The sequence below is a fragment of the Capricornis sumatraensis genome, chromosome 20 (genome assembly GCF_032405125.1).
Source record: "Capricornis sumatraensis isolate serow.1 chromosome 20, serow.2, whole genome shotgun sequence".
Lineage (NCBI taxonomy): Eukaryota > Metazoa > Chordata > Mammalia > Artiodactyla > Bovidae > Capricornis > Capricornis sumatraensis.
In genome coordinates this window covers 41,628,593-41,655,740 of record NC_091088.1, presented here as the reverse complement: position 1 = coordinate 41,655,740, position 27,148 = coordinate 41,628,593, and the positions used below count along the sequence as shown (strand labels likewise).

Sequence of the window (27,148 nt, the reverse complement as noted above, 5' to 3'; positions counted from 1 at the left end):
CCAAGCTGTCCAATATCGCTGGAAAAATAAACCTGCTCCTGACCCCAGGCAGTGGGAGCAATAGTAACCCAATATGCCTGTTGATTAGGATGAAGGTCAACAGAATTACTAGGGGGAAATAGAGAGACATATTAAAATGAAATGACTTACTTTTATTGTTTTTTCCTTAATGGAAACAATACATGAGATCAACATTTAAAATAATTCTCAAGGATGGTAAAGTGCAGTCCACCAAAGCCAATCTTGACTTTTGTTTCCATACAGACATAGAGGGAGAGGAGGGACTAAAGAGTGGGGAGATCTCAGGAGGAGGAGGAGGAGGAAGGCGAGAATCTGGCCCAGAGGGAGTGGCAGGGCCAGGGGCAGAGGGAGGAGGAAGATGGCCTGGAAGGGAGGCTAATGTGCTGGGCCTGGAGGTGGACTGAGGATGAACCTTGGAACTGGAGGCCCAGCCAAGTTTTGTACCTTTCTTAGCTCTGATTTTCTTGTCAAATGGGGGTAAAAACATCCTCCTCATATGGCACAATGAATGTTATTGGATCTGTATCTTAAAAAGATTCCATTGTCTTGGCCACCTAACTAGCATGGGATAAAAGGAAGCGCTCTGCATACTACTTGGCTTTTAAAAACTTTCTTAAGAAAGTTTTTTTGTTTTGATTTTGTTTTTTTGGCTGGACTGCATAGCTTGTGGGGTCTTAGTTCTCTGAGCAAGGACTGAACCCAGGTTCATGGCAGTGAAAGCATAGACCTGGGTTCAGTGAAAGTGCTGGGTACAAACCATGGGACCACCAGGGAATTCTCAGAAACTCCCAAGAAATTTCTTAAGATGAGGGGTTGTTGCTGCTAATGGCTTTACTGACTACCATTTTCTTTTGGAGTTCCCATTGGCCTCATGTCATCCACAGCAATTCAACTGCTCTTGTTTTAAACTTCTCTCACGGGGTTGTCCAGGATGGGGTGCTCTCACAGCTTCAGGACCCCAGGTCCAGTGGCTCACAGCTTCCTCCATCCCCAGCTTTCAGGAAGCACCAGGGGTCAGTGGGGTGACTTATTCCTCTTCCTCCCCACTGCCTACAACTGCCTGGCAGCTCATGAAATGACATACACAAGGGCCCTGAAGCTCTTTCTTTCATGGCCTGTGCTCAGGCCTCACCCCTCAGCTTTGCTTCTCTCCAGTAAACCACCCACGGGAGGAGAAGAGGAATATGAAGTACAGGATGTGGGTTCCCTTCATGATAAGGGGTCACCACTTCTCCACTCTTCCTCTTCCTTCCTCTCCAGCTGGTGGTGACTTCCCTCTCCCATCTCTAGAAGGAAGCAGAACCGATGCTGAGAAGCTGGCACCAAGGCTCCCTACCTTCCAAGGTCCCCTGGCCCGCAGGCAGCCTAAAACCCTCTCCAGAACCCCGCACCTGTAGAACCCTACTGCACCTGAACATTTCCACTTCCACATTCAATAGGCACCTCAAAGTGCTCAAAAATACAGGCAAGTTCAGAACAAAACTCACCATTGCCCTTCTCTGACCTGCTCCTCTGCTTGTCTTCATTTCAGAAAATGGCACCATTATCAACCCAGCTGCCCAGGGCAGAAACCTGAATATCGTGTCCTTAATGCCTTCCTCTTGCTCACTGCCTACATCTGATCAGCCATGGAATCCTTCCAAAGATCCCTGAATCTAACCATTTCTTTTTTCTTTGGCTGTGCCGTGCGGGTTGCGTGATCTTAGTTTCCCAACCATGGATCAAATCCTGCACCCTTATCAGGGAAAGTGCGGAGTCTGAACTGCTGGACCGCCAGGGAATTCCCACTACCCACTTCTGTCCACCCCACCCCCCGACCTTTGTCCCAGCCAGCCTCACCCCTAATCAGACAGCAACAGTGCCTTGTATGCTCGTTGGTTCCCCTTTGCCCACAAATGCACTCTCTCCTGTCTCTACCCCTGCTTTGTGCTCCAGAAGCTTGACCTGTCTGTAGGGGCGGCACCAGCCCCAGATCCTTGCCTTCTGCTTCCAGCAAGGAACCCATAAAAGATGAGGCTGGGAGGAGAGTGATTAAGACTCCCCTCTCCCGTCCCTGCCAGCTGAGGTTTGGCAGTGGCTGCATTCTACGACCTACGGCCACAGCTCCTGTCATGTGGTCCCTCTACTGTGGCTCCAGCTCTCACTGGGGCGTGAAAAGTCATTTCCTCCCCTTGTCCTGTGTCCCATCAGACCTAAGGGTGGTGATGGCTTCCCATCTGCTAGTCCCAGGGGTGTCCAGCTATCCCACACTGGAGATGGAGCCCAGTGATTCTCAACTAGGGATGACTGTGCCCTTCCCTGGGAACATCTGGCAATCCTGAGAGGGGTTTTTGGTTGTCACAGCTGGGGAGGGGCGCCACCGGTATCTAATGGGGGGAAGCCAGGGATTCGGCTGAACATCTTACAATGCACAGAACAGCCCCCACCCCACCCCTCGACAAAGAACTGTCCCTCCCACAAGTCAACAGTGCTGAGCTCAAGAAACCTTGCAACCCTGCCCATCGCACTGTGAACAGTACCTGCATCAACTCTGCGCACTTGATCTTTTGAATTTGTTTCTGTTTCTTGCCAGCATCCTGATACATCAGGTCTCCCCTTTTTCTCTTTCTCCCTCTCCAGTTCATTCTCCACACAGGCAGCCTGAGGGCTCTGCCTTGCTGCCTCATTCTTCACTTTTATTTTTTAAAATCTAACTTTTGAGATGGGTAAGGCATTCACCTAGTTTAAAAATAACAGGAGGACTTTCCTGGTGGTCCAGTGGTTAAGACTCTGCACTCCCAAAGAAGGGGGGAAGGGTTCAATCCCTGGTTGGGGAACTAAGATCCCACGTGCTTCACTGTGTGGCCAAAAAAATCAAACCAAACCAACCAAACAAAAGACAAAAAAAAATACAACACAAAAAAGGTATGAAGTACAAGTGTCTCTCCCACTCCTGTCAGGTGTCCAACTAATTAATTCCCAGCCCTCTCCCAGCAGTTAACTACTGTTAGGAGTTTCTTTATATTTTTCTAGAGCTGTGCAGTCCAATACGGTGGCTACTAGCCACATGTGGCTATTAGATTTAAATTTAATAATTAAGTTAAAAATTATGCTCCTTGGTCACATTAGCTACAATTCAAGTGTCATCTGTGGCTAGTGGCTGCTGTGTTAGTCAGCTGAAATACAGAACATTTTCATCATCAGAAAAAATTCTATTGCATGGGGTTGTACTACAGTTTCTCTCGGCAAATTTACATAAGAAATTCATGTTAAAAAAAAAGAAATTCATGTAGTCTCATTTTCCTCATTTTTTATACAAAAGGTAGCACACATTCCACATTGGTCTTCAACTTGTTTTTTCACTTGACAAGATATCTCTTGGATCTTTCCACATTTTTGCAGAAAGAGCTTTTTTTTTTTTTTTTTCTTTTTTGTTTTCAGTTGTAGAAATCTTCCCTGACTCCACCTCAGGTCAGACTAAGATCTCCAGCCCTGTAATTTGCCTGGTTCTTCCTGTCTCCTGGTCTCCACGCAGTGAGCGTGACACAGTTTATTGATACAGTCACTCCCTGATGGACTAAGGGCTGCGGCCAATCTCTTGCTCTTATAGACAATGCAACAACAGTGAATGGCCTTGTCCACCTAGAATTTTGCATGTGAACATGTGTCTGTCTAGAACACACCCATGAAGGATCATTCTAGAGTATCAGTTTGGTCATGCCTCTCCCCTCCTCAGCACGTGCGGCTCCTCCTGATCTCCTTCTCCAGCCCACAGCAAACTCCTATGCAGCCCTCAGGTCTCAGCTTGGATGTCACCTCTTCCAGGAAGCCTCCCTGACTCCACATCACATCAGATTAAGATCACCCGCCCTGTAATTGCCTGGTTCTTCCTGGTCTCCTCCCTCAGTCTGGAGCTTTATAAGGGATGCACAGGGTGGGGCTGTCTTGTTTTTCCACGTATCCCCAGGGCCTGGCACTCAGTAGGGGTCCAACAAATATTTGTTGAATGATGAGGCAGGTACCAAGTTCTGGTAGTGGTTCTTTCCAGCACTTCATGGGCTCTCGAACCAAGGAGCTAGTGAGGAGAACCCCAGTGAGCAGCTGATTCAGAAAACTGAAGCACAGAGGTGGCAGGCAGCCTTTGGATAAGCCTCCCTGACTCTAATCTCTTTTTTCTAGCTCACTTTATAGTTAATAGCAACAAAAATAATAGTATTAACATTAACTATAAGGTTAATATTTACCAAGTATTTCTATGTGCTAAATGCTGCTTTAAGTGTGTTACATGGATTAACTCATTTGATTGTTACAGCAACTCTGTGAGGTACGTACCCCCATCATCCCCATCTTACAGGTAGAGAAACTGATAACTTGTCACAAATGGCAGAGAATGACTTGAACCCAGGCTCTGGGGCTTCAGAGCTCACACTCTTATGCACTCTGCTGAGCTATCTACTAGTCTTGGCAGCTTCTCCCTTATCCAAAGTTCACTGTGGCTCTTCATCAACTCTCAAACCCAGAGCTTCTTCTCTTGTCATCCCCATCCCTCCCAGCTTGACTTAGTTTATTTTCTACTTCATTGGGTTCTCCCAGAACAAGATCCTGAGACCTGAGCCAGACTGAGCTCTCCTAGCCATTTCTCTCTATGCCTCAGTTTTCTCATCTGTACAAGTCAATGGCAAAGGAAAGCATGGCACTCTCCTTTCTTTTAGCCTCTTCATCCAACTCCCATGTATCCTTTAAGGACAATTTAAAGAGCATCCTCCTTCAGGAAGTCTTCTCAGATTTCTCCAGCCCCTAAAGTTCCCTCCCACTCTTCCCTGAAGGTAGGCAACTATTAACGCTCAGATTAGCACTTAATTCTTCTTTTATATTCTGGATTGTAAATTTCCCACCATGCCCTCCTCAACAAAGAAAGTGATACTCTTTGAAAGAACATAGAAGATAAAAAGCAGAGTGTGGATTTCAATTTTGGAGCTTCCTTCTTTGAAGTACCACCTTCCTGTGCACGTGTACGTTTGTATACATGTTTACGGCATATCCGAGGCCCACCTTCACTAATCCTTACTTAATACTGTTTCTTTAAATGAACTCACTATTTAAAACTTAGAAAAACTTATTTTAAATGAAAAACTAACAGTATTGTAAATGAAAAAACAGCATCCTTTGCCATAACCAAAGTGAAAATAAATACAACAATGATGGAACAGTGTCATTAATTTCTAGGCCTTGCTTCTCTGGTTAAGAGAGAAACATAAAGATTAAAATCACTGAAGACTTGCTAAGCACAAAAAAGAGGACTCTTTCCTTGACCCAAGGAGAAAAAAGATAGAAAACTGAAAATGGAATTACTTTCTCTGTGTATGATTCAGGATCACATAAGACTTTAATACTTTGCTCACGCATCACCCAACACCCTCTCACATCCCACACAGGCCCGAAGCCTGTACTCTAGGAGTTGGTTAGGACAGACAGAACCAGCACCATCTTTCATCTCCACCTCTCTCTAGCCTCAGTCTGTAGGATGGAATGAACATAACCACCCCAAGACTGCTGCAGGGTTAAATGAGAGGTTAAAAAAAAAAGCAATGTTACAAGTGGCATCCCTGGATTCTCTCAGCTCTGCTGCTTACCATCTGGGCATGACCATGGGTGACTTACCTTGCCTCCCTGGGCCTCAGCTTCCTCACTTCCAAAAGGGAAATTATAGAGGACTTCTTGGGTGGTCCAGTGGTCATGATCCCACACTTCCAGGGCAGGGGGCATGGGTTCCATCCCTGGTCAGGGAACTAAGATCCTGCCTGCCACATGGCCGGGGAGGTAGTTTATAAAAACCTTTCTTGAGGGCTGTAAAGCACCTTTATTCCTTTATTTGACAAACATTGAATACCTACAATGTTCCAGGAACTATTCCATGGGCTGGAGATGTAGAGTGAAAAACAGAAATAAAAATCCCTGTTCTCATGGAGCTTATATTAAATGGGGGTTTGGGAGGGCAGAGGACAGATGGATAAAATATATTCTCTGTCCATGGGATTCTCCGGTCAAGAATACTAGAGTGTGTAGCCATTCTCTTTTCCAGGGAATTTTCCCAGCCCAGGGATTGAAGCCGGGTCTCCTGCATTGCAGGCAAATTCCTTACCATCTGAGCCACCAGGGAAACCCCACAGTACAGTACAGTGAGAAGTAATAAACACTATGGAAAAATAAGGTATGGTGGGTGGGGGCAGGGTTACACTTCTGAAGTGGGACAGAATCTCGAACTGGTGGACATTTGGGTGATACCTGGGGTGAGGGGCATGTCAGGCGGAGGGCACAGCAAGTGCAAAGGCCCCAGGGTGGGAACCAGCCTGCACGAGCCTGAGAAGAACAGGAAGCTGACTAGCCAGAAGAGTGGTGAGGGGACAGCAGTGGGAGGAGAGGTCCCGGGGCTATGGGGTCAGATCCTGCAGAGCCTGCTGGGTCATTTTAGAACTCTGGTTTTGATTTGCAGTGAAACGTCAGCCAGGGTATCATCTTACACATAGTACGTGTGCATAACTCACAGCCGCTCTAAAGGTAGTAATTCCCGAAATTACTTAGCATTGCCTCACTGGAAGCCCTGGGTTGTCAGGCTCCAGGGTGACAAGAGGCCTGCCCTCCGCTGCCCTGTTGGCTGGCCCTGGTTTACTGGAAGGCATTGGGACGGGAATGGATGGAAGCGAGCCCGGGCATTCCTGACCCACCCATCCCCTCTCAGATTCCTCTCCAGGCCCGTCACACCCCTGCTGCATGCTGGGCAGTGGGCACAGGAATGCTGAGGCAGCTGAGGGCTGGACTCCACCCGGACTTGCAGAAGGTCTAACAACAAGTAACAACAGTGATGGTGGCGGTTACCAGTTATTGAGCCCCAGTTGCCTGTCTGGCAGAGCACTGAGTGCTTTTCGCATATCGCCTCACTCTGGCCTGCTGTTAGCCCTTGGAGAGAGGTGTGGTCTGGGGGGAAAGGGGGCTGGTGATTCACACCCTCACCTCTGTGACCTCTATTCTTCACCAGGGCTTGTGCCCCCAGACCCGGGGCTTCTTTGTGACAGCTCCTTTCCCTCAGTCCAGGGGCCCCTGACAGAGAAGAATCTTGCCACTCCAGCCTGCCAACTCTGCAGCTGCCTGCAGGTCTGGACAGGTCCAGGCCGCCTTCTCGGTGGCTGAGAAGGAATCAGGTTTCTCCAACTCTGGGATGGAGGCGAGGCTGCTGAGTCGGCTTTTCCAGGGCTGCTGGAATCAGGCCCTGCCTTCATCTCAGCCTGCAGGCCGGGTGTGGAGGTGACGGCTCAGGACTGGGCACTTGGGCCCCACTTTGTACCCTTCCAACCTCATCTCCCACTGCGTTCTTGCTCCTCCCTCTGTCCAGCAGCTCCCCGAGGGACTCAGCTGAAGTTCCCATAGCACTCCTGCCTCAGGGCCTTAGCATTCGCAACTTTTCCTAGACATAGCTGCATACTTGTTCCCCAGGATTCTTCATTCTTTGCTCAAATGACCCCTTCTCAGCAAGGCCTTTTCTGACTACTAAAATCAAACACTCATTCCAGCCCCTTATTTCCTCTACCCATCATAGGGAGTTGGTGATGGACAGGGAAGTCTGGCATGCTGCAGTCCATGGGGTTGCAAAGAGTCAGACATGACTGAGCGACTGAACTGAACTGATCCCAGCTTTACCTTCCTCTATAGCCTTACCTTTCACTGTTCTATTTTACTGATTCATCTTGTTTACAGTCTGTCTCCCACTGAATGTCAGCAGGATGGCCCTTAGGCTGGGCAGGAAGGCTCTGCTCTGAGCCTCCTGCCCTTCCTAAGGAGCTATGGGGCTGTGACTCCTAGAACCTGTGTCTCCCACCCTGCCCAGCACAAATAGTCCCAGGCCCTCCCCACATCTGTCCTGAGGGAAGCCAGGACAGCCTGGGTGTATTCCCAGGCTCAAGGTCAGTGGAAGGCTACTTGTTTAGATCAGTAAACTGAGCTTGGATGGGTGGGCTGGGGAATACACACACACATACACACACACGCGTGCACAAAGACCCTCATGGTATAGGATGGAGCCTGGGGTGAGGAGAGTGGCAAGCTGACTGCCACTCCTGGGCTAGGGGCTAACTCTGCCCACCTAGTACCCTAGGTGTCTGGGAACCCAGATTAAAACCTGGTCTTCCAGATAGCTATGAAGACATACTTGTCCATGTAGGAAGAGAGGATCTTTTATTTAACAGTTTATGACCTCAACTTATATGGTACGTGGATCCTCAGTTCAGTTCAGTTCAATTGCTCAGTCGTGTCTGACTCTGCAACCCCGCGGACTGTCAGCACGCCAGGCTTCCCTATCCATCACCAACTCCTGGTGTTTACTCAAACTCATGTCTGTTGAGTTGGTGATGCCATCCAACCATCTCATCTTCTGTCGTCTCCTTCTCCTCCACCTTCAATCTTTCCCAGCCTCAGGGTCTTTTCAAATGTGGACCCTACACACATTTTTCCTCCAGTGCCACTCCCTGCTCCATATATTAGGACAGGACTTTTTCATTTTCTGCATTTCTATATTCCCTGCAATCTAGAACAGGTTGCACAGCCTGGCATAGAACACACATTCAATAAATAGTTGTTAAACTAATGAATATAAAAGCCCTATGGTGATGTCCCACATGCCCCAGAAGCAGTTGGAAATGCTGTGGCTTTTCTGTGTCAGGACTTTAGAGTCTCAGGATCAGGTATGGACAACTCTGTCATGGTGGGAGCGGGAGGGGAGGCTATGCCATATCTGAAGGGTCTCCTCCCCTGCCTGCCTGCACTCATACTCCCAATGAAGTTGAAAATTTTTTTGTTATTAGTTAAAAAAAAGCGCCTGTAATACTAGGGAATCAAGGAGACCTGGACCCCAAAACAGTCACTTCCTGGCTCTGTATGTTCGTTAATCTCTCTGATGCTCAATTTCCTTTAAAAAAGAAAACCCCACATGGTTGCTGGTGGCAGAATGTACATAACTGACTACACGCGTGTGAAGAGCCCGGCCAGTCATTGCCCGATAAACAGTGACCGCCACCACCACTCTCATCATCACTATCACCATCACCGTGTCCAAGGCAATTCCTGCCACATGGCAGCCGGCGTGACAGTCCCACCCCCAGTTCCCTCTCAGTGACCAGGTTGAGTGGTGCTGGCCGTACTGTGGTTTGAGTGAATGGTGCCCTCTGCTGGCTTCATGGGGGAAGTGCCTCCAGGGAAGTAACAGCTATGGCTGAAGTCTTCTGTGGTCAGGAAGGGCGGTTTCCATCCAAGGTTTGAGTGTGGAGATAACTGGCCCTGTCAGTAACTCAACTCCCACCACAGTAGTGATGAGAACACCACCTACTCCAGTGCCAGACACCCTTCTAAGCACTTTTCAGATATTAACTCACTCCTACATCTTCCAGTTGGTAAAAAGCGAGGCACAGAAAGGTTAAGTGATTAGCCTAAGGGGTCACACCTAGAGGTCCAGGGATTTGAACTTGCGCCTTGAATCATGCCTCCCTGATGGGAGGTGAGAGGTAGGCTCTGCCTTTAGCCACAAGGCATGGGGCCCCCACTGAGTCTGGAACTGGACACGCAGGGTGTGGGCTGCCCGAGAAGCTTCCCAGGGTGACCGCCCTACCCTTTCAATGACAGGACTGTTGCCTGGCTGACCTCAGGGCCCCTTCCTTACTGGCCAGCCCTCAGCATTTCCCTACCTGGGTCTTCTTGCTGCATCCCTGTGTGGGCCTGTGGTTAGGAAGGTCCACGTCTAGGACCATAGGAAGCCAGGAATTCGAGGCCTCGGCTACTTGCCAGCCTTCCAGGGATGGCAGCCATCCCTTTGGGCCCCTCCAGGCCTGGAGCAAAGCCTGCCTGGTGATACAGGTCCTATTGGCAGCCTTTCTGGGAGGAAAAAAAAAAGATGGTCAGGTCAGGTACCAGCGAAAAGGCATGGTGAGATGTGAGTCTTTGGATCTGCCCATCTGAGCTCCACTGGAGGGATCTTGGGGAGTGCTTGGTTTTAGGACCTCTATCTTTTACCATCTGAAAAATGACAGGGGCAGATTTTCAAAATGCTCTGCATTTGGGTTCTTAAGGAGAAACATTGGGAGGACAAGGCCAAAGGCCAATCTCCAAGCGAACTGATCCCTTCTTCCCATGGTTTTATCTTTTTTTTAGTTAGACTAGGGTTCTGCAACTTTGGCTTTAAGTCTGGAGGGAAAATCATTTAACAGAATGAGCCTGAGGGGTCCTTTCAGCACCAACCCATCATCCTGGACCTTCACTCAGAATCAGGCAGCCTTGATCCCAACCAGGACCATGGGCCCCCTCACTTCTCTGCAGTTGTTGGAGGACTGGCGTTGAGGCATCTGCAGAGATGGATGTTCCAGGGAATTTATTTTAACACTGTTATGGGCAAAAAACTAGAATCACTAGTGCCCATGGGTGGCAGTGAGACACAGTCAGTTCAGTTCAGTTCAGTCGCACAGTTGTGTCTGACTCTTCACAACCCCATGGACTGCAGCATGCCAGACCTCTCTGTCCGTAAATCCACGCTAACATGAGACTTCCTGGTGGTGTCCAGTGGTTAAGACTCTGTGCTTCCACTGCAGGGGGCCCAGGTTCAACCCCTGGCTGGGGAACTAAGATCTCACATGCTGCATGGCATGGCTAAACAAAAAACACCATGCTAACTCATCCATGATGAGTTGGAGACAATAAGGCAATGTATCATTGCACATCCTGTTAGAAAAGATACAATGCAAAATGTACATGCAGTGCATTGGAGGGGGGGTAAAGGATGGAAGGATGTATGCTCAACTGTTGCACATCAAAATGTGAAGGATTAACATTCAGTGTGTGCAAAGGGCAACATTCAAGTAGTCCCCACTGGTATGGCTGGCCACATTGGTTATCTACAGTTAGCATTCACTCTGAGTGGTTGGCCCTGGTGAGTCACTAGCTGCAAATATTCTGACTTATTACAGGTCCTAAAGCCCAGAGTCCATTTTGCAGAAGAGACGCAGGTCCCAAGTGAAAAGGTGACATAACATTCATCCCCATCACAGAGCCCAGGATCCTTCTTTCCAGATCACTCAGAGGCTGCAGGGCAGTTCTATTGCCAAGGGAATCCAGATCCACTGCAGAGGGCAGGCTTGGCTAGGAAAGGCTGCTTTTTCTCCTCCACTCCCCCTCCAAAAAATCTTAGAGGAGGAAGGCCAGCCTGGACAGTGGCTGCTTGGTTTTATTATTAGTCTCAGTGAAGATACAGGGTTTCAGGCTTTATTCAGGCTTCTCAGAGAGGAGTTTAAGATAATGGGCAGCAGGTGTTTGCTGGTTGAGACACCTAATCCTTCCCACACAACCCTATCTGCAAAAGCTGCAGGGCCCTGGTGGAGGGGACGCTGAGGTTGAGGGAGCCAGAGGCTGCAGCTCCAGGGAGAGACAGGAGGCAGCCAGAAGCGTGGGCTGAGGTGCTGTGGACCTAGGGTGGGTAAGACGCTTTCTTATCAGACTTTGGTTCCTTTAAACTTCCCCATCCAGGGTCTAAGGCTTCAGGACACCCACAGACTCACCCTTCAGAGTCAATTCAGTCGCTCAGTCGTGTCTGACTCTGTGACCCCATGGACTGCAGCATGCCAGGCTCCCCTGTCCCTCACCAACTCCCGGAGCTTGCTCAAACTCATGTCCATCGAATCGGTGATGCCATCCAACCATCTCACACTCTGTAATCCCCTTCTCCTCCTGCCTTCGATCTTTAAGACTCTTCAGTCTCAATCTTAAATTGCGTGGGCATCAGAATCACCTGGAAGGCTTGTCAGATGAGACTACAGGGTCCCACTTGCTTGCAGTTGCTGGTTAGGCAGTGGTGTTGAGGCTGCCGGTCTAGGGACGGCCCTCCGGAGTATCATTTCTTTACAGAATCGGGCATTCTCTTGCAGGGAGACATCTATTTCCACTTCGGTGATCTTCGTGGCTTCACTTCAGATTCTTTTCTTCTAGCCCATTGTAAAGATAAATTTAAAACTTTGCTTTAACAAGGGCACACACTGGAATTCCTGCTGCCTCTTCATCCTTATTCCTGCCATCTGTGCCCTGTTGTTGCCAGGAATGTTCTAATTTCACTGACATCCTGGGTGAGTTCTCTAATATTCTGGCTTGATTCTGGTGACAAACAGGCGTCATTTAACAAAAAATAAAATGAGGCCATTCTTAAAATGAGGAAGATTCCCTCAGAGGGTCATTGTGAGGATTTGTTGAAAGGAAATAATTGGAAGTTAAGTGCTGTCTGGGTCTAAAAAGTATTGACTAAATGGTGGCTGTTATCAATGAACACGGATAGCACCTGCTATGTGCTGGGTATGAACTCACTTCATCTCCACAGAAACTTCCAATTTTACAAATGAAAAACCTGAGCAGGTAGAGGTTAAGCAACTTGCTAGGAAGTAGTAGAGCTGGACCCTCCCCCCGCCCCCGCCACCCCACCACCACCCTGCAAACGTCCTGCCTTCTGACATAAAGCCCACAGCGCAAAGAGGAAATCTCCCCATACTGCTGATCCAGAAAAGAGGAAATCTCCCAGTACTGCAGCTGTGGTGCGGCTCGGTCAGGAGTAAGGAAGTTAATGGTTCTCATACAGGAATAGCAGCTCTCATCTGTAGGTAGGCGAGCTGATATCTGCCTCCTCCCAGGTCTGTAAACAAATCCTGAGCTTCCACTACTATCAGGAGGAAGCTGGGCTGAAGCCCACAGGGATAAAAGCACAACTTCACACAACTCTGCAAGTTCTAGAAAACCACTGAATTGTACACTTTACATGAGTGGATATGGTATGTGAATTATACGTCAACAAAACTATCAAAAAAACCCAGAACTTCACTCCCCTGTCACCTCTGGGAAAAAGTTCCTTTAATAAAAAAGTTCTAGAACATTTACAGGATTGTCATCACTCTTCATCTACAGCACTCGATATGGAAAATAAAAAATAAAGGACCACCTAGACGCGCTCAGTATAAAAACGCAGTTATCCAATCAAACAGGAGGCCTGGGGGCCAAGAGACCAGAGAGAAATGCGTGAGGGCACACCTGGGCTTCTGGAGTGCTCCAGGGGTGGTTGAGGACCTGCCTCTCACTTTTTGAAAATAGCCTTAAAAAAAAAAATGCAGATTGTGGTAAGAGGCCTCTTACTAAGGAGAAGGGTCCATTCCAGAGCAAAAGCCATCATGGGGGAGTCAGAGTCGGTCAAGACCCAGGACCCAGCGCTGAGCATTTTATGGAAGCGGGGAGACTCCCAGAAATTGGGCAGCCTTGGCCTAGGTTAAGAGGTGCTCACTGTTGAAATCAAACTGCCCATGTTCCTCCATTCTGAAAGGCATAGAGACCTGCCCCTTTGAGGTCAGCTTCTAGGCCTCTTCCCTCGAAGTTGCTAAGGCCAATTCTCAGCAAGCTGCAAAGTCCTTGGCCAACGTGGGGACAAAGACCCCTTGGAGTTGCTGCTGCAGCCCGGCGTTTAGGGAGTCCTAGTCGTCCTGGCCCCCGCCGTACATGTCCGCCAGCTTCTTGAAGCGGCTGCCCCACTCATTCAGATAGTTGTAGTCTTGGTCCTGGTCAGAGGTTGAGGAGGTGAGCGAGCTCAGAGAGGCGGCATCGGAGCCACTGCCCTCATAGTCGAACACCAACAGGGAGTCGTAGGGCGGGGCCGTGGGGTCTGTGTTGGCCGCCTTTAGGTTCTGGGGGATGGAGAGCAGGGTGTTAGGCGCTGCAGGACCAGACACCGGGCAGCTGCGAGAGCTCAGGAAAGTGAACTCACCTGGCTGAGCCTGAGTTTCCTCATCTGCAAAGCCCTGTCTCCCCTCCCTTAAGGTTTTGAAGGTTGAACATGAAATGCACATAAATCCTTAGCACAGGACCCAGCTGAGAACGAGTGCTCAGCGCCACAGGCCAGCGGATCAGGGTGGGGACGCTGAAGTCAGACTTCACACATGAGTGTGTAGACCTGGGCAAGCCTCTTAAAGTCTCCATGACTTTGTTTCCCTCATCTCAAAAATGCATGCTAAGTCGCTTCAGTTGTGTCTGACTCTTTGCAACCCCATAGATGGTAGGCTGCCAAGCTCCTCTGTCTATGGGATTCTCCAGGCAAGATATACTGGAGTGGGGTCCCATGCCCTCCTCCAGGGGATCTTTCTATGTCTCCTGCAATGCCACCGCAGAAGCCTCCCATCTCAAAAATGGGGAGACTTCATATAGTTTCAGAGGAAGAAATGAATGTATGTAAATATAAAAGTTCATATTAGAGTTACAGGGGACCATAACAGAATTCCTCCTCTGCAGAGCTGACATGGCTAGGCATTAAATGAGACAGTTATTTGCAAACTATCCAACAGAAATATTCTGAAAACTGTCTTCATTCAACGGGAGAGAAGATCTCCTGGCCTTTGGCTCCAAGGCAAAGATGCCCTGAGCAACTTTCCCCTTTGTACAGGATTCTCAAATGTGCTTAAGGCTAAAGAACAGAGTCTCACCACCGGGCTAGTTCGAGAAAGCAAGAAAGGTAAGCAGGGTTCAGGCCAGAGTAAGGTATCCTGACCACCCACTGAGCCCTGTGCCTACTGCTGCTTTCTCCAACCTCCCAAACCCATCCATCCTTCCCTCCTTCCTCTCTTGCTCCCTCCTCCCTCCCTTTTATTAAAAACCTCCTTTTACTGACTACTTTCATGGTACCAGCCTCACATCATTATCTCCTATGCATATTTTATTTCTTAAATATATATCCTGTATATTTTATTTCTTGGGGAACTAAAGAAACATCAGAGCTTGTGAATTCCCTGGTGATCCAGTGGCTAGAACTCTGCGATTCCACTTAAGGGTGCACAGGTTCCATCCCTGGTTGGGGAACTAAGATCCTGCATGCTGTGGAGCAAGGCCAAAAAAAAAAAACAGAGCCTAAAAAAAAAAAAAAAGAATATCTGGGTCCAAGGCACTGATATTTTAAAAAATTCCTTAGATAAATCAAGTATGTGCCCAGAATTGAGAATATGGGGGACACTTAGCAGCAAGAGCTGTCATTACCTAATACAGGATAGGTGCCAGGCCAGTGGTTCCCAAACTTAAATTACCTGGGAATCTTTTAATTAATTTATTTTTTAATTGAAGGATAATTGCTTTACAGAATTTTGTTGTTTTCTGTCAAAGCTCAACATGAATCAGCCATAGGTATACATATATCCCCTCTCTCCCATCTCCCTCCCCATCCCACCCCTCTAGGCTGATACAGAGCCCCTGTTTGAGTTTTCGGAGAGAGTAACAGGGAAACTTACAATTACCATATGTAAAACAGACAGCCAAGAGGAATTACCTGGGAATCTTCAAAAAAAAAATATTCTGAAGCCTGGCCCACATCCAGATCAATTAAATCACAGTCCAGGGGGTGGGGTGGGTGGGGTTGGGGGATGGTCAGAGGCTTCAGTGTTTGAAGTTCCCCAGGAGATTCATTCCCTGAGCCAGCACTGCTCCAGGTCCTTACTCATCCAGTCCTTAAACCAACCTATCCCAGAGGCCCCCCAACTTTGCTCCATGCTGGAATCACCTGAGATCTTTACAAATTCAAAGCCAGGGAGTCTGGCTCCTGAGTTTTCTCCTAATAACCACTGTATGTGTTGAATAAAGAAATAATTCCTCATCAAAAATCCTGTCAAACCAGAGATCACCTAAAAAAGTCAAGAGCCTTGACTCCAAGTTCATCTAGACTGCAACAGAGCCTGCTCTTCCTCATTGGTTTTTATTGATCAAATTGTTCACCTGTGCCAGACCCAGTCCTCTCTTACTTTTATTTGATGATAAATGAAAGTGTTAGTCACTCAGTCATGTCTGACTCTTTGCGACTCCATGGACTATAGCCTGCTAGGTTCCTCTGTTCATGGAATCCTCCAGGCAAGAATACTGGAGTGGGTTGCCATTTCCTCCACCAGAGGATCTTCCCAACCCAGGGATCGAACTCAGGTCTCTAGCAATGCAGGCAGATTCTTTACCATGTGAGCCACCAGGGAAGATGAGATAAACATCAACAAATTAAAAGAAAAGAAAGAATTCCTGACCTATTCTTTAACCACTTCGGAACTTTAGGTTTAATGGAGGAGGCAACAGGAGGCCCAGTAGTGGCTATATATGCCAAAGGTCACACAGCTCGCTTGTTGGTGACAGACCCAGGATTTGAACCCAGAGCCAAAACTCCAAGCCTGTGCTCTTTCTCTCACGCTGCTGGCGCTTGAATGAAGGACTGCCCTAGGCTGGGCCCCCATGACTCACCTCAATGATGAAGTTGCCGATTTCATCTGGGTTGGCTGGCCGAGGACGGTACATGGGTGTGGGGATGAAGGATGGTGCCACATCGTTGCGGAGAACCACCTCAGGCCGGGCCTCCAGACCCCGGTGGAGTTGGGTGATGTCATAGTCCTTCAGGAAAGTGAAGGAGGACATGGGATGGAGAAGAACCCTCCCACTCTCCCCATTTACATCTCATCCCACTTCTGTGCCACTTGGATGTTTTGGTTCAAGAGTAGGTCTTAGGAGACAATGTCAGAGATCTCTGAAAGCCCTAGACTCCACACCCCTTCCTCTCAGATTAAGCACAGGCTCGAGGTTGGGCTGGCTGGGGCCAGAGACTAGAGCAGTGGATGAGGCACCCTCTCAGAAGACTGACTTCAGGTCAGGGTCTGGGCGACGCAACTAACATGGTCAGATGGTTGACCCAACCATCCCTGCCAGGGGCCATGGGGGCACCACCTCCCGACCCCAGGGGGGCCCCGCATGCCCTACCTGGTCCTCCTCACCACCCCCCTCTTCGCCGTAGTAGAAGACGTTGTCACGGGTGTCATCTTCTGGGAGGAGAAGGGGCTCCTTGATCTTCCGCTTCTTTCTCACCAAGAACAGGAGCACCAGCAGGAGGACTGCAAGAGTTGGGGAGTGTGAATATTCACCCCCAAACAACCACATGGCTGGCCAGCACCCCCAAACTCTTGAAGTCCCACGTAATTTTTGATCCCTCCACTCAGTAGCTAGCTGCTGCTGCTAAGTCACTTCAGTGGTGTCCGACTCTGTGTGACCCCATAGACGGCAGCCCACCAGGTTCCCCCGTCCCTGGGATTCTCCAGGCAAGGACACTGGAGTGGGTTGCCATTTCCTTCTCCAATGCATGAAAGTGAAAAGTGAAAGTGAAGTCGCTCAGTCGCGTCTGACTCGTAGTGACCCCATGGACTGCAGCCTACCAGGCTCCTCCGTCCCTGGGATTTTCCAGGCAAGAGTACTGGAGTGGGCTGCCGTTGCTCAGTGGCCCCTGTGCACCTAGGAAAACCCTCGCCTCCTCATCAAGGCTACAGGACTGGTCCCGAGCTGTCTCCAACCCTCCTTCTCTGCTCAGGTCTAGTCACATTGGCCTCCTCAGGGCTCCTCGAATACACCCAGCAGTCTCCCACTTCAGAACCTTCATCCCGGCTCTTTTCTCACCTGGAACCCTCTCCATGCATGCACATGGCTCTCACCTTCCTGCTCTCAGCTTAAAACCACTTCCTCCTACTGGTATTCTGACTTCATCTCCCCACCTGTAATTCTGTATCATTTTACTGTTAGTCTTCCCATATTGATGTACTGGTCCTTATGGAAATCCTCCTTGGTGGGGATGGGGACCTCCTAGTAGATGTTTTTTTTTTTTTTTGCCTGCACCATATGGCTTATGGCAGCAGTCCCCAACCTTTCTGGCACCAGTTTTAGTGCTACTTTCTTCTTTGTGGAAGACAAATCTTCCACAGATGGAGGTGGGGGATGGTTTCAGGATGCTTCAAGTACACTACATGTATTGTGCACTTTATTTCTATTATTATGATCAGCTGCACCTCAGATCATCAGGCATTTGATCCTGGAGTTTGGGGGCTCCTGGCTTACTGGATCTTAGCTCCCTGACCAGAGATTGAACCTGGGCCCGTGTTAGTAAATGCACCCAGTTCCGACCACTGGACTGCCAGGGAATTTCCAAATGTTACTTTTCAATACGACTTTTTCAGTCACGAGGTGTCCCATAATAGCCAGAGACTTTAAGTTAAAAAACAAGACAATGCAACTTTGATGTGGTGTAGTAATCTGAATTTAGGTGCAAACACTATTTTGGAATTTTAAGATAGGGACTGGGTTTCAGTGATATGATCTAAAAGGCTGGAGGTCTATTTGGACACAGTGGGGACTGGCTTATTAGTGCCCAGCTGCTGCCCCTAACTGCTGTGACCACCCCCAGTTAATTCCACATGAGGAGGGCAGTTCTGGCCCTCTCTGTGGCTGTTTAATGGAGGAGGATACAGCCACTGCTCAGCTTTATCCCCCTTTTTTCGCCTGCTGAGGGAACCACTGTCCTCTCTAGCCAGATAAAACTGATGGAGCCATCTTTGGGAGTCCCTGGGTTCTTAGGATGCACACCCTGTGTGGGTCAGACTATGGCCTTTCCCTCCCCTTTCCTCCCCATTGGCTTAGGGAAAGGCAGGAGGCAACCTGGACTGCCTACCTGCACCCAAAGCCTGTGTTCAGCTGCCTACTGTTACCTCCATTTGGACTTTTCCCTTGGTCCTTCCCACTGGTTAATAGAAACTCCGTGTTTCTACTTGCTCAGGCCTTGAAGTCATAGATGGCTCTTTTCCTCATCTGAATCTGAATTGATTCTACCTTGAAATATGACCAGCTCTCACCACCTCTAATGCCACCCTGGATCTGAGCGACAACTCCCCCCTCACCCCCAGATTATGGTAGCAGCAGCCCTCTACAGTCTGTTCAGGAGGAATCCTACAAAATCCAAGTCAGACCACATTGCTCCTCTGCTCCAAACCTGATGGCTTCCCATCTCGCCCAGAGTGCTTACAATAGTCCACAATGCGCAACACAATGCTCCGCCACAGCCATCACCTCTCTTCTCCCTCTTGCTTTTTCCACAACAGTCAGTGCTGTTTCCACACAAAGCACAGAGCCACCTCAGGACCTTTGCACTGGCTGTTCCCTGGATATCTGCACGATCTGCTTTCTCAACTCATTCAGGTCTTTACTCAAATGCCCGCTTCACAGTGAGCCTGTTCTTGCCGATCCTACATAAAACGCCAGATCTCCTCCTCCCCTTACTTTCTTTTAATCCATAGCAACACCTATTTCTCTGCTGGCTTATTTGCTATCTGCTCTCTGCACCAGAAAGTAAGCTCCATGAAGGCAGGGGCTGTTCTGTTTTTCTGTTTTTTGTTTTTTTTAAATTAATTGGAGGCTAATTACTTTACAATATTGTGGTGGTTTTTGCCATACATTCATATGAATCAGCCATGGGTGGACATGTGTTCCCCATCCTGAACCCCCCTCTCTCACCTCCCTCCTCAGCCCATCCCTCAGTGCACCAGCCCTGAGCACACTGTCTCATAAATGTTGCACTCTCAGCACCTAACACAGTGCTCAGTGCAAGTATGATGATTAATTATTGCATTAATTATTGCATTCATGCATGATTGAATGGGTATTTTCTGTGTAAGGACAATTCAGAGTGAAAAAAGTGAATGTGATAGGTTCTACCATGACAGCAAAGAAATCAGTTTCTAACTAAACACTTCTGCTCACTAGACCAGTGTCTCTCAAGCCGAAACATGCATTAGAATCCACTGAAGGGCTGGTAAAAACACAGACTACCAGGTCTTACCCCTAAGCTTCTGACTTGGTAGGTCAGGGGTGGGCCAGGGAGTTGGCCTAATCAATTCCTGGTGATGCTGATGCTCTTGGTCTGGAGACTACACCTTCAGAACCACCACTGCAGCCACCAGACGATGTGACCGCAGGGCCATGTCTGCTCCCCACTGTATCCCCAAACCCTGGCACCTCCCAGAGGCCCCATAAACATCTGTGGACTAAATGACACTTCCAGAATTAAGAGGACAAGGAACAGATGGGCAATGTCGGTGGCCCGAGTCTCTAAGTTTGGGGTGGACTCAGGTTTCTAACTCCCCCAACCTCAGAGGGAGAGGGTGCCAGCACTCACGCAGCAGAGCCAGGGCAGCGCCCAGGATGGGGAGGAGGAAACCCCCCTTCCAGGGTTCTGCGCAGGTGTCCTTCTCCACGTGGCCGTGGCAGTTGCACACGGTGGCTTTGATCACTGTCAGCTGCTCCTTGTTGCCGTGGTCAGACAGGGAAAGGTGCACATCGTAATTGTCTTGCTTCAGGAACTTCTTCAGGGACAAGGCTACTGTGTCTCCTGGAGCAGACAGATAATTATTCACCTCGGGAGGCCACGAATGGTGGGAGCCAAGCACACCACGAAGGAGGTTTGAGGAGGCAGACTGCACCTGGGCCACAGGGAGCAATGTCGTCAAAGCACACTTACGCCGAGTGTTACAAACGGATACTTGGTCCAAGCCAAATCCTCCACTGAGGGAAGGATTATTTGGATAGAAGAATAAAGTCATTATTCTATTTAAAAAATCAATAATCACAGTATTTCTAAATATGACATTTTAAAAAATTCATGGCATGCAGGGCCAATAATTTCTCAGCATCACTAGCTGCCAGATTGTTCTTTGCTTCAAAACAAACAAGCAAAGAAACAAAGTTCTTCCTAAGAGACAGCTAGCACAATCTTTTAATATTTATATTAACTGGCCACCTGTTTTTCTACCTGAAAGTTTACTACCATTTGTTATGGCAGCATTTTGCTCTTTCAGTTGTATATATAATGTTTATACCTCAGCTCTATGATAGAATTTCAATATATCTGAAACTTGGATATTTCTGAGTGAGCATCAGTTATTAAGAAATCCATATGCATATGAGCTGGTGATGTAACTGATGCCGGGAGCAGATCAGAGCATTAGTGACTGCACACAAGCTCAGAGGTGCCAGCAGTGAGGCTGTGCTGGGCACCATGCTAACTGGCCTTCGACGGCCTGGGGCAGGCAGCAGGCAGCCACAGAGCCAAAGCCAAGTTTTGGAGCAGCCTGCACGACGGGAGCCACTCTGGGAAGGCTGCTTGGCCATTGTGGAGTGGGGACAGGGGCTATGTTTGTGGGTGAGAAAGATAAGGTTGGAGGCCTCTCTGAAGAAAGGCCTTTGGTTTAGACCCAAGTTTGTCAAAGAGGGCGCTATTAGCTTGGGTGGAACTGTTCTTCATCAAGAGGAACTTTCCCGAGCACACAAGTCCTCACCACTAAATGCTAACAGTGTCCCCTCAACCCCACGCATCACTGGGACATTCAAAAACAACCCCGTGTTTCCAGCCCACCTGCCCTCAGGCTTGCTGGGCTATTTCAGCACTGACCTCAAGCCACTTTCAGTTCACAGGCTCTGCACACTCAGTGGGCCCCTCTTAGCTGAAAGGCCAGAGGGAGAATTCACCCTGTTCTCACTCAGCAGTGGCAGACAGAGAAAGTTCTGCAGGCTGGATGTCTGGTCCACTGAGTGGAGAGGCCAATGTGGGGCATTTCACCAGAACATCCCTCTTGCCTTCCTGTTCCCAGGCTAGAGAGCTGACTTTTCAGCTGATGATGGTGCTGGTGGTGGCAGTGGGGACTTAACTGATACTTACTACGTGCCAAGCCCGACTCTGATCTTCACCTCAACTTTAAGAGGAAGGTTCTGTTACCCCTCATTTTACAAATACAGACACTGAAGCTTAGGGAGGTCAAGTAACCAGCCTAGTTCACACGGGTGTAGAGTTGGGATCAACTCCTCTCACAATAGAACACAGACAGATAAAACGACTAAGTCAAAACCAAGAACCAATGGTAGTGTCAGGCATTGGTAGCACTGGGCTTTGAGGTAACGCTCACTCTTGGCAGAGCCAGACTGTGCCTGTTGGTGAAGACGGCCACTGGCATTGACTGGGCACTGATGGAGCAGAAGAGGTAGGTGCCTGTCGTGCACTCAGCCTTCACAGTGACTGTACAGAGGTACAGTTACTGGCACCACCCTCCAGGCGGGGAGAACTGCTCAACAGTGAGGTTCAGTAACTTGCCCACAATCACAAGCTGGTAAATGGAGGGGCTGGATCTTGAACCAAGGTATTCTGACTTCAGAGGCTATGCCCTGTAAACCAAACAGTCAGGGAGGGGAAAACGGCTTCCAGCCCACAAGGAGGTGATAGGAGACCAACCTGGGCTTCTTCGAGGAAAGGTGCTGGGTATATACTCCCCCAAATCAGAGGAATCATAAAAATGGGACAGTGTGTGTGTCTGAGGCAGGTCTCTTCAGTCCTTTCTGGACAGGCTCAGCAGCAGCAGTAGACACAAGGCATTTGGTTACTTCAGGGAAGAACCTGAATGTACTGGTTCCCCATTCCCCTCTTGGGGGACCCTAGCCCCAAGAGGAAGAGGGAGGCATTTTAAACCAGGGTGAGCTTCTCCAGGGGCCTTACTGGCACTTGGGCCTGGAGGCACTGTTCTTACGCACCTGAGTTCTTGCCCATTTGATGCCAGCAAGTCCCTCTTCAGTCCTGTGACAACTGAAAAACCACTGTAGGCTGAGGAGTGTTAAGGGGTGGGGAAGAGAAAGGACAGGGTGGTGGTTGGGGCATGAGGGCCAGGGACCTTGTCTTTAACTTCTTTTCCACTGCTTACCCACACTGTGCCTTTGGACACACCATTTAACCTTTCTGAGCCTGATTCTCATCTGTAAATAGGGATAAAAATACTGACCACAGGGGATGGTAGAAATTTAAAATAAGAAGTATAAAAAGCATCTTGCAAATTGCCAGGGGTGGATGGATGGTAGGCAGCAGAGGATCCTGGTAGAGCAGACTGCTTGCATCCCAATCCTGGGGCCATTATTTTCTAGCCATAACACTTCTGGCAGGATATTTAAGCTTCTGTAAGCCTTGGTTTCCCTATCTGTCAAACGGGTGCACATTCATGTATATGTATGATTAACAGTACCTGCTTTACAGGGTTGTTGTGAGGATTCAGTAGCTGAATCTATGTGAAGTATCTGAAGCGCACATAGCAAGCACGCTCAGGCATATTAGTTGTTATTACTGTGCTGGGTTCCTGACTCTCTCATTATGTCATAGTGAGAAAGTCATGTCCCATCTCTCTCTGGGCCTCAGTGCTTCCAACTGTATAGGAAAGTGGTTGGGCTAGAATGGTCTTTAAGGATTCCTGTGGATTCCCAAAGGTTTAGACTAAGTTAATAAGCAGCATTTGACTGACATCATCTTTGTTTGTTATTGGCTGTGCGGCTTGCAGGATCTTGTTCCTTGGCCAGGCATCAAACCTGTGCTCCCTGCAGTGGAAGCCAGGTGTCCCAACCACTGGACTGCCAGGGAGTTCCCCTGACTGACCTTCTTGAGGAGACCGGTAACTCACAGGATGAGTGACCCACAGGATGATGGAGCAGGAAGGTGGCTGCTGCATCTTGGGGGAAAGAGGACCCATCTGCCACCAACACCCACTTACCTTTCTCGCTGACTTCTGCTGTCCAATAGACGTCCGAGTCGTGTGTGAGTTGGGCCTGGAAAGGGGCAGTGTTGGGGGACAAGTCCTTGTCTGTGATGTTTAGCACCTGGGGCACAGGGCTTTGGTTGCAGATGGTGATCTGACGGGGCTCGGGGACCGGACCGTGGTCATTGATGTCCATCAGTGTTAGCAGGAGGGTCCCTGTGCCAGTGATGGGAGGGCTCCCTGTTCAAATCACACATATGATCCCTTTTCAGCATCTGCCTTTGGCTGGGTCGATGAATCCATATTAAGCTCCCCCAGGACTTACCCAATAAACCTCAGAAGGGTCCTGTTTACTGTCCAACTGTAACCTTTCAAGAGTTTCCCTGCCCTCGCTTCATTATATTTCAAACCAGTGATGGCAAATGCATGACAAACATGCCATCATTCTCATTTTGTGTCCACAACAGACATTACTAACTGATCATAGCACAGAGACTTCATCCAGACAGCCACTACCAATCTATCAGCAAAAGAAAAAGATTGGCCACCTCAGGGCTGATGCGTTTGCTGACCAGCTTCAGGGAAGTTTCGCTTCCCAGCCCTGCAGTAACCTCTCGCCTGCCTCCAGGTCTCGGTTCAGTATGTGTCAAATAGAGATGTCATTACATCATTAACCCCAACCCTGTCGTGGCGTGACATCACTCATCAATTGTAACACTTGTAAGGCAGCCCCTTTCAATCAATCACAAGGGGAAACCAACAGGCCAATTTAAGGCTCAGTAAAGCACGAACAGGCTGAAAGGTGTCTTTAGGATACCTCCTAACTCCTGGGTCTTAAGGAAACTGGAACCGGCCAACCCTAGGACTGACCACTCTAAGTCTCCTCCGAGAGACCACTTTGACCTCCCAGATAGGATTGCTGACAGTCCTTCCCCACATCACACTCAGCCTGCAGAGGGGACGTGCTGTGTCCTGGGCTCCAAAGGGGCCCACATGGAGGGGCTGGAGGGAGCTCTCACCATCATCTGTGGCCAAGACCATGACTTCGTAGATGTTGTTCCTCACAAACTGCTCATCCTCACGGTCCAAGATCCCTGCGGCAGTGACCTGCCCACTGTCTGGGTCCATCGCTAGCCACCCTGCCGGGTCTCTCAGGATCCGGTAACTGGAGCAGAAAAGTTGCAAAGAATCACACCCAGGATATTTAAGAGTTCTAGTGTCATCATTCAAAGTCTCCTCATGTCAACTAGCAGAGGGTTTCATGGGACTTGGGGCTCCTAGACAGGATCACATGGAAAATGCATCTCACCCCCAAGTGGGCTCCTGAGCAGAAGGTGGGAGGGGGCCAGCAGGGACATGTGAGAGGGATTGGGGAACACCTGTCCCTTGGACTTAACCTCCTCTGTATGGAGGGTAGGAAGGGAAGGCCCTGTGCAGGGGTGGTAGTCAAAATATTTAACAGTCTTTATGGCAATTAGAACAAATACTGCTGCATATAATAAACAACCCATCCAATGTACCCATGTCTTTGGCTGAACTCTAGCCGAGCCCCTGCATACCTGATCTTCTGACTCCCCTTGTCTGGGTCCTGAGCAGTGTAATTGCAAACAGGCTCCCCAATGGAGATGCCCTCCTGGATTTTGATGACTTTGGAGGGTGGGACGAACACGGGTGGCTCATTCACATCCTCCACATGGACCACTATGGTGGCTGTGGAGGTTGGGAGTTTCACCACAAAGGGAACCTCGTTGGTCACTTCAACGTACAGGGTGTGCTGGGTTTTGGCCTCAAAATCCAAGTCCTGGGAGAGAACAGGAAGGAGGACCAGAGTCGTCATTTTGTGAGGAGGCCCCATGCCGTGCTGTGATGTCTGGAAGAGAGGGCCCACCACGAGGGGCTGGGGCTCCCACCAGCAATAATGCTGCCCCTGCCCTGCCCCATAGAGCCTCCTGGTTTCCTCCTGCATTTCTGGAGTGGATACCCAGTGGGGACCTCTCAGACCATCACCCCAAAGGCAACTAGACTAGTAAGCCCGAAGCCTAGAACTGGTTCCCAATGGGGTGATGATGCTCCATAGTGGGTGTTGTCGGAACTTGGAGAGGGCATTTCTAGGTGTCCTAATGACAGGGAACACCACTGGTTGGGGCAGGGACACAAAGAACTATCCCATGTCCCATGGGACTTGCTAATATCCCCCTGGACATTCATGTATTCCTGGGCGTGAAGCTCTGTTTACATTTACAGCCTAGAATGTGTTTTCCATACAAATCAAGTTTTTGGTGTGGTTTTAATTTATATTAAATTTCCTAGGAATGCAACTTCTGAGGGGAGCTCATAATTTATTCAGGCCTTTCCTCAAGTTGTTTATTTAAGGTTCTGGAAAAACATCAGTACCACTTGTGGAATGAATCACTACAGTGACATACAGTAAGTATCTACTACACTTGGCTGATTCCACAAACAGATGCAAGAAATCGACCACTTCATCATGTTTTCTAGTGTAGTTGTGCCCAAAGGTTTACACAGGGAAGCATTTTATTATCAGTAACTTTTCCTGAAAATTCTCCTTTATTTTAATTAGGGCATTCCATTTTTCTAGAAATTACATAAGTTATTATAGAGAAGTTATAAACAGAATTCATTTTACAATGTGAAAGGGGCATTACAAAACTTTCGTTTCAAGGAGGGGGCAGCTTTTAAAGTATTGTGGCTCAGATGGTAAAGTGTCTGCCTGCAATGCCGGAAACCTGGGTTCGATCCCTGGGTTGGGAAAATCCCCTGGAGAAGGAAATGGCACCCCACTCCAGTACTCTTGCCTGGAAAATTCCATGGACGGAGGAGCCTGGTAGACTACAATCCATAGGGTCACAAAGAGTCGGACATGACTGAGCGACTTCACTTTCACTTTCTTTCTCAAACTGGGCCATTCTTTATAATAAACCAAGAGGTAAAAGACATCAAGAAGGATTAGTCCGATTTTCTTGAAGCGTCAATTTACTCAAGATTTTTCAAGAGGCAAGGGTACGCCTAGATGTAATTTACAACAGGTAAAGTAATTTAAAACTTTTAAAGTAAAACATTTTACTATCCAAACACCAAGATGTGAACTATGGATTGAAGGCAAAATTAGCAAGGATTCCAATAAAACAAACCCTCTGTGTAAGACCAATTAGGAGCAGCCACTAGACACACTGGGATGAGGGGCCCCACTGACTGGCCTCAATTAGATCAATGACTCTGTTTTATGAACTGGGTCTCTGGGGAAGATTTAAACAAAGGAATTCCCCCACATAAGAGGGATGGAAGAGTGTTGCAAGCCACGGGCCTGGTGCACTTCCTGGTGAGTGGTCCCAGGTACGCTTCCCAGGCAGGTGGTACCCCTAGTCCTGGAGACCTCCCTGTCCCAGGTGTGGCCCTTGTGCAAAGCCCAAACCGACTTACCTTCTTGGTTGTCAGGATACCCTGGTTGCTCTCGGGGTCAGTAGTGATGGTAAAATGGTCCCCGTTGTCACCTCCCATGATGCGGTAGGTGGCACGCCATGCCGGTGAGTTAGGGGCGTCCAGATCAGTCACTGTCAGCCTCTGCACCTCATGGCTCACTGTGTTCTCGGGCACACGGGCCTCGTACTGTCAGCGTGGAAAACACAACACTGTCAGAGCGGAGAGGCTAACTCCTCCAAGAGGCGGTTCTCCTCTTT

The 27,148-nt window shown here is 48.8% G+C and overlaps 1 protein-coding gene across 1 annotated transcript in view; it reads right to left on the bottom strand.

The window, feature by feature from the left end:
• Positions 1-12,926: 12,926 nt before the first annotated feature.
• The window catches only part of CDH3 (cadherin 3), a 46,961-nt gene continuing 32,739 nt past the window's right edge, over positions 12,927-27,148 (bottom strand). Inside the window, exons 9-16 of the mRNA XM_068991801.1 lie at positions 26,892-27,077; positions 25,010-25,251; positions 24,470-24,615; positions 23,466-23,690; positions 20,063-20,275; positions 16,831-16,961; positions 16,321-16,467; positions 12,927-13,745 (exon numbers count right to left, since the gene is read on the bottom strand). Of these exons, the coding sequence (XP_068847902.1) occupies positions 13,536-13,745; positions 16,321-16,467; positions 16,831-16,961; positions 20,063-20,275; positions 23,466-23,690; positions 24,470-24,615; positions 25,010-25,251; positions 26,892-27,077 (1,500 nt within the window). The 3' untranslated portion in view covers positions 12,927-13,535. The remainder of the gene's footprint in view (positions 13,746-16,320; positions 16,468-16,830; positions 16,962-20,062; positions 20,276-23,465; positions 23,691-24,469; positions 24,616-25,009; positions 25,252-26,891; positions 27,078-27,148) is intronic.